The following is a 16,915-nucleotide window of genomic DNA, read 5'->3' on the forward strand; positions in this document are numbered from 1 at the left end:
GGGGGGGGAGGGGGTGGAAGCGCCTCTCGCGAAATTCGGCAGGGCTTGTGGAGGCACTACCTGATAGCGCTGCTTCCCCGCCGGTAGCACCCAAGCCGCCACGTCTCTGACTATGACATCATCGCCATGCGCAGTGACCACTTAATGCCCCACCACGTCCCCTTACTGACCCACGGCAGAAATTCGGCTGTGTCCCGCGAGGCTGACGCAGGCGGTGTCAGCGGCAGCCTTACAGGTAGCAAGCCGGGTCGACCTCCACTCGCGAGGCGGTAGCTAAAGGTGAGGTGCGGCCACGACCCGTGCAGCCATTTTTTTTGGCCGACCTCCAGGTCGGTCGTCCGTGGTGTGCCGTAGCATGGTCCTGGCTACCATTGTACAGCCCAGCACCACGATGCCCTGGTGGCCGAGTTGGGGCCATCGGAGGCCGAGCAGAGTGCACAGCAGCCCTCCCCTTTAACTGAAGGGGAGGGGTGTTGAAACGCAGCAGCGCTCTACCACCCCACCAAGAAGTGGAGCGCCCGACAGTGTTACTGCCCCGAAACGGGGTGCTACCGAATTTCGCGCCCTTGATATTTTAAGCCTCTCATTTTATTCCTCTATTACATACAATTTTCTTCTACTTTTAGTTTATTTATTTAAGTGTTCTGATAGGTCTTTAAGTGTTTAGGTTTCTGCCAGCCTATTCTTTGCAGTTTTCTTATTAATTGCTACAACAATGACTATACTGCAAAAGTACTTCATTGGCTGTAAAGTGGTTTGGGACATCCTGAGGTTGTGAAAGGTGCTATATAAATGCAGATCTTTCTTCCATTTAATTCTCTATACTGGTAGTTTGTTTTGTGCTCTCTCAGCCATCTGTTAGCGTATCTTGCACTTGCTCTATCTCCCTTGTTAACTAATCCCTCCACACATCAAAAAATTGAAATTGTTGATGGACATAGGTGTAAAGTCTGTGGGTTGTTTAGTTAATTAATACACAGACTCCAAGAGTAACTTAAAACAGGACTTTACTATTCGAAGGTCAGGGCGAATCTGCCCAATAACTCCTGGCACAACACTTATATACTGGTGTGGTCACCGTCGGTATTACCGTATACAGAAGCCAAACAAAGTAGTGCCACACCTAAAATAGTTCTCTTAAAGGTGAACGGTTACATACAATAGTTCTCTTAAAGGTAGACGGGTACATACACTACAATCCTCCCTTTTTAGCTTACAACATACTTATTCCCCATTAAACATAACATATAATCAACTTCATGTAAAACAATTCACAGATATAGTCTCTGCGGGAAACAGTTCACAGATTCAGTCTCTGCGGGAACAGTTCACAGATTCAGTCTCTGGTCTTGACTCGGTCCGAACAACATCTCTGTGGTGTAGCCGGTTCACATTTCTAGCGTGACTCATCCAATAGTCTTTCCCTTGGCTTAACAGCTTGAACTTCCGTCCTGCTGAACCAGCAGTGCTGACTTTTACAAACAGCTGGACTGCCTTGGTAATTTTTCCTACTTTCCAACTGATTTGGCCCCCTTCGTGGGGCCCACGTGCATGATCTGATAGAAGTGATAATGATTTAGATGGTTATCGTCTTCTGCTTCGTCTTTTTCTTTTCTGCTTCTTGGAGACTCTCGGGGCTCCCTTATCCGCTGCCAGCTGTAGCGCCACCATCTCCCTATGTTCCTTAGACTTTAAGTGCTTCATCCTGATTTCTGCACTTTGGGAGTTTTCATCACAAGCTGGGCAGACCAAGTCATCGTAATATTCCATGTCACTCAACAGGTCATGGTAATATTCGGTGTCGTCCTGAGCTAGTCTAGCGAGAGGGCCTGCTACTTCTTCCGTACCCAACTGGACGTTAGCCGACTGTTGTTCCCTCCCTAGACATCTTTCCTGAAGAGACTTCTTCATGCGTTCATATTCATTCCGCTCTTCCTGGGTTTCCTGCAAATCCTTCACTAATGACCTCGTTTGTGATTTCAACACTTCCCCTTCCCTCGGGGATTGATTGATCAGGCTATTCAATCCTTCTACTGGAGCAGCTGTTTCAACATTCTGCTGTTCACATTGACGTGATTCAGCGTACTTTTGGCATCCCTGTAAAATCTGTGTTGCAACCTCAGCTATTTCCATAACTTTTGAGAGCTCCGAACTCCTTCCCTTTGAAGATTGAAGCTCGTGTTCAGATTGTTCCCATTGTAGAGTCTTGTCCTTCAGCATATGAAGGAGTTGGCTGACCGTTAACTCTTCCACGGGAACACTGTGGGTCAGAGTCTTCTCCATTTCATCCACCTTTTCCTCCAATGCTTTCACCTTCTTTTCCTCTTGTACTTTGGCTTCCAGCGCTCGGAGAAGTTGCGCCTTGATGCTCTCTAGCTCATGTTCAGAGGCCATTCTTACAGTCTCTGTGTTTCTTACAGTTCCCTTTTCTTCCACTGAACGGATTCCCAGTTGAATCTGTTCTTCAAGTTGTTGAATCTCGGTCATTGCCGCCCCATATTTGTCTTGGGTTTCCTTTAATATTTTTATGAGTTCTTGTACATCTTGTCTTTCATGTTCTGCCATGTCTTTCACCTCTAATTTCTCATCTATGGATGGAACTTCTACCGATGAGTCTGTCTTGGCCTTGAGCTCATCAAGAATTTCCTGCAGCCTTTGGACTTCTTGCTCATGTTCAACCTTCAGTTGCTCATATGCTTCCACTGAAACTAGCTTTTCGGAGGTTGCCGAGTTAACCCCTTCCAGAATTGTAGTCTGGGCCTGTTCATACTGTTCTTTCAACTTCTCACACTCTGCTTGTAAGGAGTCGTAGAGAAGAACTGGAATAAAATCCTGGCTTCCTGAAGATTCCTCTTCATTTGCTTCTTCCTGCAAATATTCTAACTCCTGAACAGCATAAGGGAGATGTGATCGGTAATTGGTCACGATGGCTCTATGGTCGCTCTCTGCTTGAGCTAGCTGCTTCTGTTGTCTTTCCAGATTCTCCCATTCGGTGTCATAGAACTTTTTCATTGTTTTCATCCCTTGTACGAGACGGTAACTCAATTGTTCTAATTGTTGTCGTAATTTGAAATAAGTTTGAGTCCGAGCTCGGTGTTCTTCCGTCATGGATATGTCCGTAACTTGAACAGGCTCAGAATTTTCTGTCAAACTAGGTTGTCGTTGTTCGGCGGAGTTCTGTTCTGAAACTTTGTTCTTCTCTGGAGCATAAGCCTTTATGCATGCCTTCGTTTTTCCAACCTTCGTCGGCAAGTCCATTTCAGCCTTGTCTTTCATATTTGGGTTGGTCTTATCGTCATCCGTTTCAGAATCTGAGCTGATTGTCTGCACCGAGTCCTCACTCGTTATGGCTTTTAGATAGTGCCATTCCATGTCTATTTTCTTGATCCACTCCCGTCCTAGAAGTGGTGGTCCTCCCTCATGTAGTACGTATAAGTTCATTCTTGGGTGTTCTTTACCCCTATCTCTCACTTTGACTCTTATCTTTCCCATGGGGTATACTTTATGCCCCGTGTATGTCTGCAATACGAACCTGGTATCTCTTAAGGGTATATGTGAGAATAGCCGGTGGTAATCCCTTCGATTTATGACTGATAGAGCTGATCCAGTGTCCAACTCCATTTTCACTTGGATTCCAGCTATTTTTAGCATGACCCAGATAGTTTGTAGGTCAGCTTCCTTACTCACATTGTGAATTCTCAGACTACCCAGCTCCTGGCCGTTTGGGTCTGAGTCTGAATTCTGTTCGTCTGAACTCTTCTCAGCCACCTTGTGTACCTTGTTGTACTTTTCCTGTGATGGCTTCCTTTGGTTGTTGGTCCTTTGGTTGTTGGTCTTCTTCCCTGACCGGCATACCTTAGCTATGTGACCCAGTTTGCCACATTTCCTACATTCCTGGTTCTTAAACCAGCATTGGTTCTGGTCGTGTGTTGTCTTCCCACAACGATAGCATTTTGTTGTTGTCGAGGTAATTTGATCCACACTTAGTGCTGCTGTCTTTAGCTGCATTTCCGCAGTTCCCTTCACTGCAGCTTCGTGCGATGCTGCAATAAGGACAGCCCTGTCAAGTGTAAGGTCGTTCTCTTCGAGTAGTCGCTTTTGCGTTCCTTCCTTTGCCAACCCGCACACGAACTTGTCTCGCAATGCCTCTGTCAGATTCCCTCCAAACTGGCAGTATTTCGCTAGTCTACGCAGTTCGACCAAGTATTCTGCGTTGCTTTTGTCTTTCCGTTGCGTTCTCGCATAGAATTTGAATCGTTCCGCCAACATCAACGGTGTGGGGTTCAAGTGATCCTTCAGAACAGCCACAATATCATCGAAAGTCTGATCCGCCGGTTTAGCTGGTGATAGTAGATGCTTCAAGAGCCCGTATGTCTTCGCGCCCATCGAGTTTAGCAAGGTTATAGCTTTGTCATCTTCTTCTATTTTATTGGCCTCACAATAGATCTCGATGCGTTCCACGTACGTGGCCCAGTCTTCTACCTCGGCATTAAAATCGTTGATGTTACCACGCTTAGGCATCTTCCTCTCTTTCTGATAACACCCCGAATTATTTCTTTAACTTATTTTTTTTTTCTAAGATGGCGGTTTTCCCGCGAAAATGGCGGTTTCCCGCGCTTATCTTCTCTCCCCGCCCACCAATGGCGGTTTCCCGCTTCTGTCTTCTTCCCCGCCTAATGGCGGCTTCCCGCGTTTCTTCCCTAGCGGGAGGGGTACACTTTCCCCCACAGGCGACGGCCGCTGGCTTTCAGATTCACAGCCTGCGCGTCGGCTTCAGTGCTTTCCCTTTTCTTGGCAAGGCAACCGGCGCTGGGTACACCCCGTTGACGGCGAACAGGTTCAGCCGCTGGGCTGGCTCTCGCTCAGTTCCCCTTGCTCGGGCTCGGTCTCTCTCCCGCTCTCTCGGCTCCACCGGCGCTGGGTACACCCCGTTGACGGAGAACAGTTTCAGCCGCTGGACTGGCTCTCGCGCAGTCTCCCTTGGTCGGCTCTGCCTCTCCCGCTCGCTCGGCTCCCAAACGCCTCTCCCAGCCGTCTCGCAGTCCGGTGCTTCCCTCCCCGGCTGCGGCTGAGTTTTTATATCTTCCCGCGCCTACGCTCCCGGTCGCAGCGCTTCGTGGCTTCGGTCGCTGCCCGGCCTTTTTCGCCGGTCGCGGTCTAGCTGTCTCACGACGCCGTTGCGTCCCCAGCCTGTCTGTACCGCGGCTTCCTTGCTCCATGCTGCCCCAGTCTCAGCGCCTCTGGGCCCGACTTCTGTCCGGCTCCTTTCCCCCTCGACCGTGGTCGAGTGCACCGCCCTTATCCTCCGGTTATTCTTTTTACTTTTCCCTTACTCACAGTCACCGTGGCCGCCTTGCTTCTCGTGCTGATCGGCTCACTCCTCACCGTGGCAGAAGGGACAGTCAGTGCCTGTTGCTGATGGAAGTCTTTGTCTCTGAATTCTTCCTCCTTTCCAGCTCTGCAGATTCGAGTTTTCTCCCCAGCAGAATGACGAGGGCGGTTGCCTCTTCTCGACGCTCGTTAACTGCTTCGGAATTATTGTTGCCGCAGGGTACGATCGGACTCGTCGCCACTGTAAAGTCTGTGGGTTGTTTAGTTAATTAATACACAGACTCCAAGAGTAACTTAAAACAGGACTTTACTATTCGAAGGTCAGGGCGAATCTGCCCAATAACTCCTGGCACAACACTTATATACTGGTGTGGTCACCGTCGGTATTACCGTATACAGAAGCCAAACAAAGTAGTGCCACACCTAAAATAGTTCTCTTAAAGGTGAACGGTTACATACAATAGTTCTCTTAAAGGTAGACGGGTACATACACTACAGTAGGCAAGATTGCAATTACATAGAAAACACTATAATGGAAACGAGTACTGAAACCATCAGAAGCAGCGAATTTATATACAATATATTTTGTAAAATACAGCGACATGTCTATGGCTAAAGGTATATCTCATACTTGCAATAAGGTCTGTTGCATTACCACTGAATAATTTTCTACCTGGGTAAAAATTGGAAAGAATCTGACTCACTCAAACGCACTTCATTCCTTATTCCTCAAATCAGCTACAATGGCATCCAGTGGTCATTTTTTAAATATATTTTCTATTTAAAAAAGTTACACAAAATTTTAATTTTATATCAATATCTTTTTGCTATCAAAAAAAATGTTTTTAAAAGCGCAGTTTGCTGGAATTAAAATTAAAACTTCTTTATTTAATTGGTGCCTATCTAGGGAAAAAACATTAATAAAGTTTTTACTTGCAGTAATTAAAAAAAAATATTTTATTGACCTAATATCTCCTGAATATTGTCAGCAACATTCTGAATCATCGTCTACATTTACAAAAACCAAGGTCCCAGCATGCATTTAGTGCAGCACTGCAGTCACATTAACCCTGAAATTCCTGGCCCACTGCTGCACTACTGCAAGTATATTATCAACAGTCAAGAAAAGAAACCTCATAAAACTTTACTTTTCTTGTATACTCTGAAAAGGATATTAAAACTTTAACCTGGTAGTATACTCAGAACTGAATAAAAATGTTAACTGATTATAAAAGCAATTATATTTAGAAGTTAAGCTTTTGAGGGGATGGTGCAGATAAAAGCTTCACAGCTGACTATAATAATAAATATATTTTAGGGAAAGAGAAGTGCCACTTTTTGTAGTGTGTAACGTACCGTACTTTTTCTTTCCATTTTGTCTCTATCTGTTGTGACAGTTGCTCTCTCATTTTATGCTGTTCTTTTTGTAAGGATGAAACCAAAGCTTCATGCTGTTCCTTCTGCTTTTTCAGTTTCTCCTGACATGACAATCAAAAGAGTGAAATGAACATGTGAGTTGCCATTATCACTTAAAGGGTTGTTATTTATTGGTTGCAACCATTTAAAGAGTATTTTTAGAACTGTGTCAGAGTTAAAGACGAGTCTGCAATTTCATTGCTGAAGGTTGCTTGATATTTATGGGGGGAAAAGATGCAAATTAACTTCCAACATGGAAAACTGAAGGATAAATAAACAAATGGATATAAATAGCTGCTCTGATAGCTGACTATTTGGTGTACTTGGCCTCTACTGATCACATTTGCATAGGAGTGTAGATATCGGAAGATGCTGGAGTCTTAACTTCTTCATTCAATAAAAACCCTGGGTCCTGTTAGGTTTGCAGTCATTTTGCCCAACTCATGTCAGAGTTATGGTAGGAGTCTGACGGAATGCCTTTTTTAATGATTTTATCTACATTCGGCCCATTGTGTCTGTACTGGCTCTTTCCTAGAGCAAAACAAAACTAATCCCACTCACCCATGCTCTCCACTCTTGTCCTTCGCCATAGGGTCTACTTTCATCCTTCAGGGGGCTAGAATGTTTCTTCTCCCTTGTTGTTCCACCTTCCACAAATGCTGAGTTCCTGTGAAGCTGTGACGACAGGAACTTCCTGTGTAGGGAGTCCCTGCTCCTGGCTCTGTCCCATTTATGTCAATGGCACTGTTTGCTTCAGGGGGAGGCTGCGCCTCGAAACGGCCAGAAAAAACTCCCATGCAAATCTGGGACCTGGGTCCTGGCAGGTTTGCAGTCCTTTTGCTCGACTCATTTCAGAGTTACACCGGGAGTCTGACGGAAGGACTTTTTTTATGGGTTTATCTACCTGCACTCGTATATTCTGGATATTATGTAGGAACCCTAGGTCTTTCTATTCATCCAACCCTTTGGTGTCTTTCTATTGAGTTTATACTCCATTCCTTATTTGTCCTTCCAAAACGTATTACTCACATTTTTCACATCAAATTACATCTGCCACCTGTTCTGTTAATCTGTCCATGTCTTTCTGAGTGTTTTACGGTTCATTGGACTGTTTGCCAAATGCACTACTTTTGTGTTGTGAGAAAATTTCAAGATTGTGTTCTCAAAATCCAAGTCGAAATCATCCACATGTACCAAGAATAAAAGCCGTCTCAGCACCGATGCCTTGGGTACACCACCTCAAATCCTATTCCAATCTGAGCAACACACATTTACTCTTAGCGTTTTGCTTCCTGTCGGTCAACCAGTTTCCTGTCGATGCTGCTACATTTCCTCTTACTCTATGGGGGAATTTTAAACTGAAAAAATGGATGGATTGGAGGTGGGGGGTGGGGGGGAGTGGAGGGGTGGAAAGTTAACGTATTAAAAATCTAAATCTCGACCCCAACTTCCAGATCCCTTGCTCCGGGCGGGTCTACCGGATCGCCCCGCTCCGGGCGGGTCTACCGCCTACTTCCGGGTTTAGCGGAGGCAGGTTGGGGGGTGGGCAGCCAACCCGCTGCCAAGAGGCGGGTTGACACTTTAAATATGATAATGAGGCCCAGAAGCCTTTGCTTTAAACTGCTCTGTAGATTTAACTATGGCCAGCCACGATACCTGGGCCTCGGAGTTCCTGGCAGCTGCAGCGAGGCAAAGACGGCCTGGGGGAACAAACCTTGTAGGCCAGAAGGAGCAGGAGTGCTTCCTCCCGGCCTCCCAAGCTCACCCACCATCAGCCCACTCCATACAAACACCACCGTCCCGCCCCATGGGGTCAGTAATTGGACGTCCCCGGGGTCAGGGATTGGAACTCCCCGGGGATCGGGACTACCTCCCGGGGTTGGGGATTGAACCCCCACCCCCCAGATGAGAACTCCCCCCACGCCCCCGGTTCAGGGATCAGACCCACCCCCTGGGCCCAGAACTGCCACCCCCACCTCGAATCGGACCCTGCACCTACCTGTGGTTGCAGCCTCCTGACCAACATTCCCTGCCCGACTGGAAGCCTGCCTGTCAATCAACCTGTCAATCAGGCTGGCTTCCGGGCGGGGAACCTGTCTGTGACGTCACATGCATGCTGTGGAGTTATGCGGGGAAACCCGGACATCCCCCCGCTCCAGACAGGACTACCGGATCCCTCGCTCCGGGCGGGTCTACCGGATCCCTCGCTCCGGGCGGGTCTACCGGATCCCCCGATCCGGGCGGGTCTACAGGATCCCTCGCTCCGGGCGGGTCTACCGGATCCCTCGCTTCAGGCGGGTCTACCGGATCCCCCGCTCTGGGCGGGTCTACCGGATCCCCCGCTCTGGGCGGGTCTACCGGATCCCCCGCTCTGGGCGGGTCTACCAGATTCCCCCGATCCGGGCGGGTCTACAGGATCCCCCGCTCCGGGTGGGTCGACCGGATCCCCCCACTCTGGGCGGGTCTACCCAATCCTCCCGATCCGGGCGGGTCTACAGGATCCCACCGATCCGGGCGGGACTACTGGATCCCTCGCTCCGGGCAGGTCTACCGGATCCCCCCGATCCAGGCGCGTCTACAGGGTCACACCGATCTGGGCGGGACTACCGGATCCCTCGCTCCGGGCGGGTCTACCGGATCCCCCCGCTCCAGCGGGTCTACCAGATCCCCCCACTCCAGATGTGTCTACCGGATCCCTCGCTCCGGGCGGGTCTACAGGATCCCACCGATCCGGGCGGGACTACCGGATCCCTTGCTCCGGGCAGGACTACCTGATCCCTCGCTCCGGGCGAGACTACCGGATCCCTCGCTCCGGGCGGGTCTACAGGATCCCACCGATCCAGGCGGGACTACCGGATCCCTCGCTCCGGGCAGGACTACCTGATCCCTCGCTCCGGGTGAGACTACCGAATCCCTCGCTCCGGGCGGGTCTACAGGATCCCATCGATCCGGGCGGGACTACCGGATCCCTCGCTCCGGGCAGGACTACCGGATCCCTCGCTCCGGGCGAGACTACCGGATCCCTCACTCCGGGCGGGTCTACAGGATCCCACCGATCCGGGCGGGACTACCGGATCCCTCGCTCCAGGCAGGACTACCGGATCCCTCGCTCCAGGTGGGACTACCGGATCCCTCACTCCGGGCGGGTCTATCGGATCCCCCCGATCCAGGCAGGACTACCGGATCCCTCGCTCCGGGCGGGATTACCGGATCCCTCGCTCCGGGCGGGTCTATTGGATCCCCCGCTCCAGACGGGTCAGAAACTTCAAAATTCTGGCCTATATGTCTGGATTTTTCTAACAAGCTTCTTGTGTGACAACTTATTGAACACCTTCTGAAAATCCATACACACTACATCTAATTCATTCCCTTTATCTATTCAACCAGTCATTTAATTCTATTAAATTTTTAAAACACAACTTGCCTTTAACAAATCCATGCCAGCTATCCTTGATTAACCCATCCATTTCTAAATGCTCACTAATTTTATCTTGAATTATAGGTTCTTTTCAGAACCAATTCCTTTTCTATAATTAACTCTAACAATTGTTGCATATCATCCTCCTGTACACCTACATTCACATTTCATCATCATTTCAGCCCATTGTGCCTGTGACAGCTCTTTGGTAGAGCTATTCAATTAGTCCCATCCCCCTGCTCTTTCCACATAGCACTGCAAATTTTTCCCTTCAAGTATTTATCATATTCCCTTTTGAAAGTTACTATTGAATCTGCTTCCACCACCTTTTCAGGCCGTGCGTTGCAGGTCACAACAGCTCGCTGTGTAATTTTTCTTTTCCTCATGTCACCTCTGGTTCTTTTGCCAATCACCCTATATCTGTGTCCTCTGGTTACCAACCCATCTGCCACTGGAAACAATTTCTCCTTATTTACTCTATGAAAACCATTCAGGATTTTGAACAGCTCTATCAAATCTCCTCTTAACCTTCTCTGCTCTAAGGAGAACAACCCCAGCTTCTCCAGTCTCTCTACATAACTGAAGTCCCTCATTCCTGGTACCATTCTAGTAAATCTCTTCTGCACCCTTTCTGAAGCTTTAACATCCTTCCTAAAGTGTGATGCCAAAATTCCAGCTGAGGCCTAATCAGTGTTTTATGGAGGCTTAGCATAACTTCCTTGCTTTTGTACTCTATGCCTCTATTAATAAAGCCAAGAATCCCATATGCTTTTTTAACAGCCTTCTCAATCGCACTCTCCTGTACTTTCCACATAGCCCTGTAAATTTTTTTCCCTTCAAGTATTTATCCAATTCTCTTTTGAAAGTTACTACTGAATCTGCTTCCACCACCCTTTCAGGCAGTGCATTCCAGATCACAGCAACTCGCTGCATAAAAAAATGTTTGCTCATGTTGCCTCTGGTCCTTTTGCCAATCATCTTAAATCTGTGCCCTCTGGTTAACAACCCTTCTGCAACTGGAAGCGGTTTCTCCTTGTTTGCTCTATCGAGGATATTCGTGATTTTGAACACCTCTGTCGGGTCTCCTCTCAGCCTTCTCTGCTCTAAGGAGAACAACCCCAGCTTCTCCAGTCTCTCCACATAACGAAAGTCTCTCATCCCTGGTACCATTCTGGTAAATCTCTTCTGCACCCCTCTCCTGGGCCTTGACATCTTTCCTGGAATGTGGTGCCCAGAATTGGCCACAGTGCTCCAGCTGGGGCCAAGCCAGTGTTTTAGGGAGGCGTAGCTTGGCTTCCTTGTTTTTGTACTCTATGCCTCTATTAATAAAGCCAAGGATCCCATATGCTTTTTTAATAGCTTTCTCAACTTGTCCTGCCACCTTCAAAGATTTGTGTATCTCTCTGTTCCTGCACCCTCTTTAAAATTGTACCATTTAGTTTATATTGCCTCTCCTCATTCTTCCTACCAACTGATGCAACATATTTATTTAACGGTCCTGAAATTCCGTTCCCTACGGGTGTGTACGCGATGTGTATTCACCCGTAGGGCCAACGGAAGTGCTGGATTTATGCATGCACTGCGCATGCGCTGGAAACCGGAACTTCCGTTCAAAGGAGAAAGGTCTTCACAGCTCAAATGCCTGCGCCGGATAGGCAGCGCGTACGGCTGCAACTTCCGTTTTTTTTCAGCAGTGCTTCAGTCCAGGTAAGTCTGAAACAGCTGTGCCTGGAAAAGCAGGCGCAAGGTCTGCTTTTAACAAGGTAAGAGGTGAAGAAAGTAAAAGTAAAACATTTTTACCACAGATTTATCATTTTAAAATACTTTAAAGAAAGGTAAGTTTATTTTTAGCCCCGTTAAAAACTTTAATTATTTTTTTCAAAAATTTACATTTTTGTTTAAAATAGTTAATTTATGTAATTTATAGTCATTTTAAAAATGTGATGTTTATTTAAATTTATTAAAATTTTTACTTATGTTTTGGGGCTGATCTCTATTCATAGATTTGACAGGTCTTCCTGTCAAATCTATGAATGGAGAGTCCCTGCTCTGATTGGCTCCCCATGGCCCACTTGATCCCAGGGACGCTGCGAACTAGCACACGCGTGCCCTGCACACCGGCAGTTTGTGGAGGCACAGCAACAGGATTCTATGCCGGCCCAGAGCATTATGGTCGGCACGATTCGTTTGTGCAGGTCAGGGGCTTGCGCCCGGGGTAAGCCTCTGACCGGAATTTCTGGGCCTTCTCTACCATAACCTTCATTCACCACCAGTTTTCCCCATTCATCTCTGAGTGGCCCTAACACCTCTCTTTAACTACTCATTTATATTCCACTTAGCTGAAGTGCCCGGCGGTGCCGAGGGTCTTTTGAGGGCATGTTGTTGTTGGAAGAGAGAGAGAGAGCGACTGGGGGGAAGAGAGAGAGCGACTGGGGGGAAGAGAGAGAGCGACTGGGGGGAAGAGAGAGAGCGACTGGGGGGAAGAGAGAGAGCGACTGGGGGGAAGAGAGAGAGCGACTGGGGGGGAAAAGAGAGAGCGACTGGGGGGAAGAGAGAGAGCGACTGGGGAAGAGAGGAGAGCGACTGGGGGGAAGAGAGAGAGCGACTGGGGGGAAGAGAGAGAGCGACTGGGGGGAAGAGAGAGAGCGACTGGGGGAAGAGAGAGAGCGACTGGGGGGAAGAGAGAGAGCGACTGGGGGGAAGAGAGAGAGCGACTGGGGGGAAGAGAGAGAGCGACTGGGGGGGAAGAGAGAGCGCGACTGGGGGGGAAGAGAGAGAGCGACTGGGGGGAAGAGAGAGCGCGACTGGGGGGGAAGAGAGAGAGCGACTGGGGGGAAGAGAGAGAGCGACTGGGGGGAAGAGAGAGAGCGACTGGGGGGGAAGAGAGAGAGCGACTGGGGGGAAGAGAGAGAGCGACTGGGGGGAAGAGAGAGCGCGACTGGGGGGAAGAGAGAGAGCGACTGGGGGGGAAGAGAGAGAGCGACTGGGGGGAAGAGAGAGAGCGACTGGGGGGGAAGAGAGAGAGCGACTGGGGGGGAAGAGAGAGCGCGACTGGGGGGGAAGAGAGAGCGCGACTGGGAGGAAGAGAGAGAGCGACTGGGGGAAGAGAGAGAGCGACTGGGGGGAAGAGAGAGAGCGACTGGGGGGAAGAGAGAGAGCGACTGGGGGGGAAGAGAGAGAGCGACTGGGGGGAAGAGAGAGCGCGACTGGGGGGGAGAGAACGACTGGGAGGAAGAGAGAGAGCGACTGGGGGAAGAGAGAGAGCGACTGGGGGGAAGAGAGAGAGCGACTGGGGGGGGAGGGGGGAGGAAAGGGGGGAGGGGGAGGGGGGGAGGAAATGGGGAGGGGGGAGGAAACGGGGAGGGGGGGGAGGAAACGGGGAGGGGGGAGGAAAGGGGGAGGGGGAGGAAACAGGGAAGGGGAGGAAACAGGGAGGGGGAGGAAAGGGGGGGAGGAAAGGGGGAGGAGGGGGGGAAAGGGGGAGGGGGGAGGAAATGGGGAGGGGGGAGGAATGGGGGAGGGGGGAGGAAAGGGGGGGAGAAGGGGAGGGGGGAAGGGGGGGAGAAGGGGGGAAGAAGGGGGAGGGGAGGGGGGAGAAGGGGAGGGGAGGGGGGAGGGGGAAGAAGGGGGAGGGGGGAGGGGGAAGAAGGGGAGGGGGGGAGGGGGAAGAAGGGGGAGGGGGGAGGGGGAAGAAGGGGGAGGGGGAAGAAGGGGGGAGGGGGGAGGAGGAAGAAGGGGGAGGGGGGAGGGGGAAGAAGGGGGAGGGGGAAGAAGGGGGAAGGGGGAGTGGGAAGGGGGGGAGGGGGAAGAAGGGGGAGGGGGGGAGGGGGAAGAAGGGGGAGGGGGAAGAAGGTGAAGGGGGAGAAGGGGGAGGGGGAGGGGGAAGATGGGGGGAGGGGGTGGGGAGGGGGAAGAAGGGGAGGGGGGGAGGCGGAAGAAGGGGGAGGGGGGGAGGGGGAAGAAGGGGGAGGGGGAGAAGGGGGAGGGGTAGGAGAAGGGGAGGGGGAGGGGGTGAAGGGGGAGGGAGGGGGCAGAAGGGGGAGGGGGAGAGAAGGGGGAGGGGAGGGGGGGAAGTAGGGGGAGGGGAGGGGGGAAGAAGGGGGAGGGGAAGGGGGAGGGGAGGGGAGGGGGAAGGGGGAGGGGAGGGGAGGGGGAAGAAGGGGGAGGGGGAAGAAGGGGGAGGGGAGGGGAGGGGGAAGGAGAGGGGGGAAGAAGGGGGAGGGGGAGGGGAGGGGGGAAGAAGGGGGAGGGGAGGGGAGGGGGAAGGGGGGAAGAAGGGGGAGGGGAGGGGGGAAGAAGGGGGAGGGGAGGGGGGAAGAAGGGGGAGGGGAGGGGAGGGGGGGATGAAGGGGGAGGGGAGGGGGGAAGAAGGGGGGGGAAGAAGGGGGAAGAAGGGGGGGGAAGAAGGGGATGAAGGGGGAGGGGGAGGGGGGAAGAAGGGGGAGGGGAGGGGGGAAGAAAGGGGAGGGGAGGGGGGAAGAAGGGGGAGGGGAGGGGGAAGAAGGGGGGAGGGGGGAAGAAGGGGGAGGGGAGGGGGGAAGATGGGGGAGGGGAGGGGGAAAGAGTGGGGAGGGGAGGGGGAGGGGGAGGGGGGAGGGGAGGGGAGGGGGGAAGAAGGGGGGGAAGAAGGGGGAAGAAGGGGGAGGGGAGGGGGGGAAGAAGGGGAGGGGGGGAAGAAGGGGAGGGGGAAGAAGGGGAGGAAGGGGGAGGGGGAGGGGGAAGAAGGGGGGAGGGGGAAGAAGGGGTGGGGGAAGAAGGGGTGGGGGAAGAAGGGGGAGGGGGAGGGGGGAGGGGGAGGGGGAAGAAGGGGGAAGGGGAGGGGGGAGGGGGAAGAAGGGGGAGGGGGGGAGGGGGAGGGGGAAGAAGGGGGGAGGGGGGGAGGGGGAAGAAGGGGGGGGGGAAGAAGGGGGGAGGGGGAGGGGGGGAGGGGGCAGAACGGGGAGGGGGGAGGGGGAAGAACGGGGAGGGGGGAGGGGGAAGAATGGGGAGGGGGGGTGGGGGAAGAAGGGGGAGGGGGGAGGGGGGAAGGGGAAGGGGAGGGGGAAGAACGGGGAGGGGGGGTGGGGGAAGAAGGGGGAGGGGGGAGGGGGAGGGGGAGGGGGAAGAAGGGGGAGGGGGGGAGGCGGAAGAAGGGGGAGGGGGGAGGGGGAAGAAGGGGGGAGGGGGGAGGGGGAAGGGGGGGAGAAGGGGGGGAGAGAAGGGGAGGGGAGGGGGGAGAGAAGGGGGAGGGGAGGGGGGAAGAAGGGGGAGGGGAGGGGGGAAGAAGGGGAGGGGAGGGGGGAGGAAGGGGGAGGGGAGGGGGGAAGAAGGGGGAGGGGAGGGGGGAAGAAGGGGGAGGGGGAGGGGGGAAGAAGGGGGAGGGGAGGAGAGGGAAGAAGGGGGACGGGTGGGGGGGAAGAAGGGGGAGGGGAGGGGAGGGGGGAAGAAGGGGGAGGGGAGGGGGAAGAAGGGGGAGGGGAAGGGGGAGGGGAGGGGGGGGAAGAAGGGGAGGGTGGGAAGAAGGGGGAGGGGAGGGGGGAGAAGGGGGAGGGGAGGGGGGGAGAAAGGGGAGGGGAGGGGGAAGAAGGGGGAGGGAAGGGGGGAAGAAGGGGGAGGGGAGGGGGGAAGAAGGGGGAGGGGAGGGGGGAAGAAGGGGGAGGGGAGGGGGGGACGATGGGGGGGAGGGGGAGGGGAGGGGGGGAAGAAGGGGGAGGGGAGGGGGGGAAGAAGGGGGAGGGGAGGGGGGGGAAGAAGGGGGAGGGGAGGGGGGGAAGAAGGGGGAGGGGAGGGGGGAAGAAGGGGGAGGGGAGGGGGGAAGAGGGAGGGTGGGAGGGGGATGAAGGCGGAGGGGAGGGGGAAGAGGGAGGTGCGAGGGGGAAGAAGGGGGGAGGGGAGGGGGGGGAGGTGGGAGGGGGAAGAAGGGGGAGGGGAGGGGGGGGGAGGTGGGAGGGGGGAAGAAGGGGAGGGGGAGGGGGGAAGAAGTGGGAGGGGGAGGGGGAAGAAGGGGGGAGGGGGAAGAAGGGGGAGGGGGAAGAAGGGGAGGGGGAGGGGGAAGAGGGGGAGGGGGAAGAAGGGGAGGGGGAGAAGGGGGGGGAGGGGGAAGAAGGGGGGCGAAGGGGGAGGGGGAAGAAGGGGGAGGGGGAAGAAGGGGGAGGGGAGGGGGAAGAAAGGGGAGGGGAGGGGGAAGAAGGGGGAGGGGAGGGGGGAAGAAGGGGGGAGGGGAGGGGGAGGGGGGAGGGGGAGGGAAGAAGGGGGGAGGGGAGGGGGGGGAGGGGGAGGGGGGAAGAAGGGGGGAAGAAGGGGGAAGAAGGGGGGGAAGAAGGGGGAGGGGGGAAGAAGGGGGAGGGGGAGGGGGAAGAAGGGGAGGGGGAAGAAGGGGGAGGGGGGAGGGGGGAGGGGGGAAGAAGGGGGAGGGGGGAGGGGGAAGAAGGGGGGGAGGGGGAAGGGGGAAGAAGGGGGAGGGGGAAGAAGGGGGAGGGGGAAGAACGGGGAGGGGGAAGAACGGGGAGGGGGGAGGGGGAAGAACGGGGAGGGGGGGAGGGGGAAGAACGGGGAGGGGGGAGGGGGGAAGAACGGGGAGGGGGGGAGGGGGAGAACGGGGAGGGGGGAGGGGGAAGAACGGGGAGGGGGGTGGGGGAAGAACGGGGGAGGGGGGGTGGGGGAAGAAGGGGAGAGGGGGAGGGGGAAGAACGGGGAGGGGGGTGGGGGAAGAAGGGGGAGGGGGGAGGGGGAAGGGGAGGGGGAGGGGGAAGAAGGGGGGAGGAGGGAGGC

General features: G+C 53.8%; 1 protein-coding gene across 2 annotated transcripts in view; it reads right to left on the bottom strand.

Annotated features, from left to right (window-relative positions):
- LOC147123130 (protein FAM184B-like) overlaps positions 1-16,915 on the bottom strand; it is a 490,612-nt gene that overhangs the window by 80,061 nt on the left and 393,636 nt on the right. For both annotated transcript variants that reach the window (XM_085966926.1, XM_085966917.1), the window contains exon 8: positions 6,688-6,809. In XM_085966926.1, coding sequence (XP_085823052.1) covers positions 6,688-6,809 — 122 coding nt within the window. The remainder of the gene's footprint in view (positions 1-6,687; positions 6,810-16,915) is intronic.

Source organism: Somniosus microcephalus, chromosome 2 (genome assembly GCF_052327205.1).
Source record: "Somniosus microcephalus isolate GS21.2 chromosome 2, FLI_Smic_1.0, whole genome shotgun sequence".
Taxonomy (NCBI): Eukaryota; Metazoa; Chordata; class Chondrichthyes; order Squaliformes; family Somniosidae; genus Somniosus; species Somniosus microcephalus.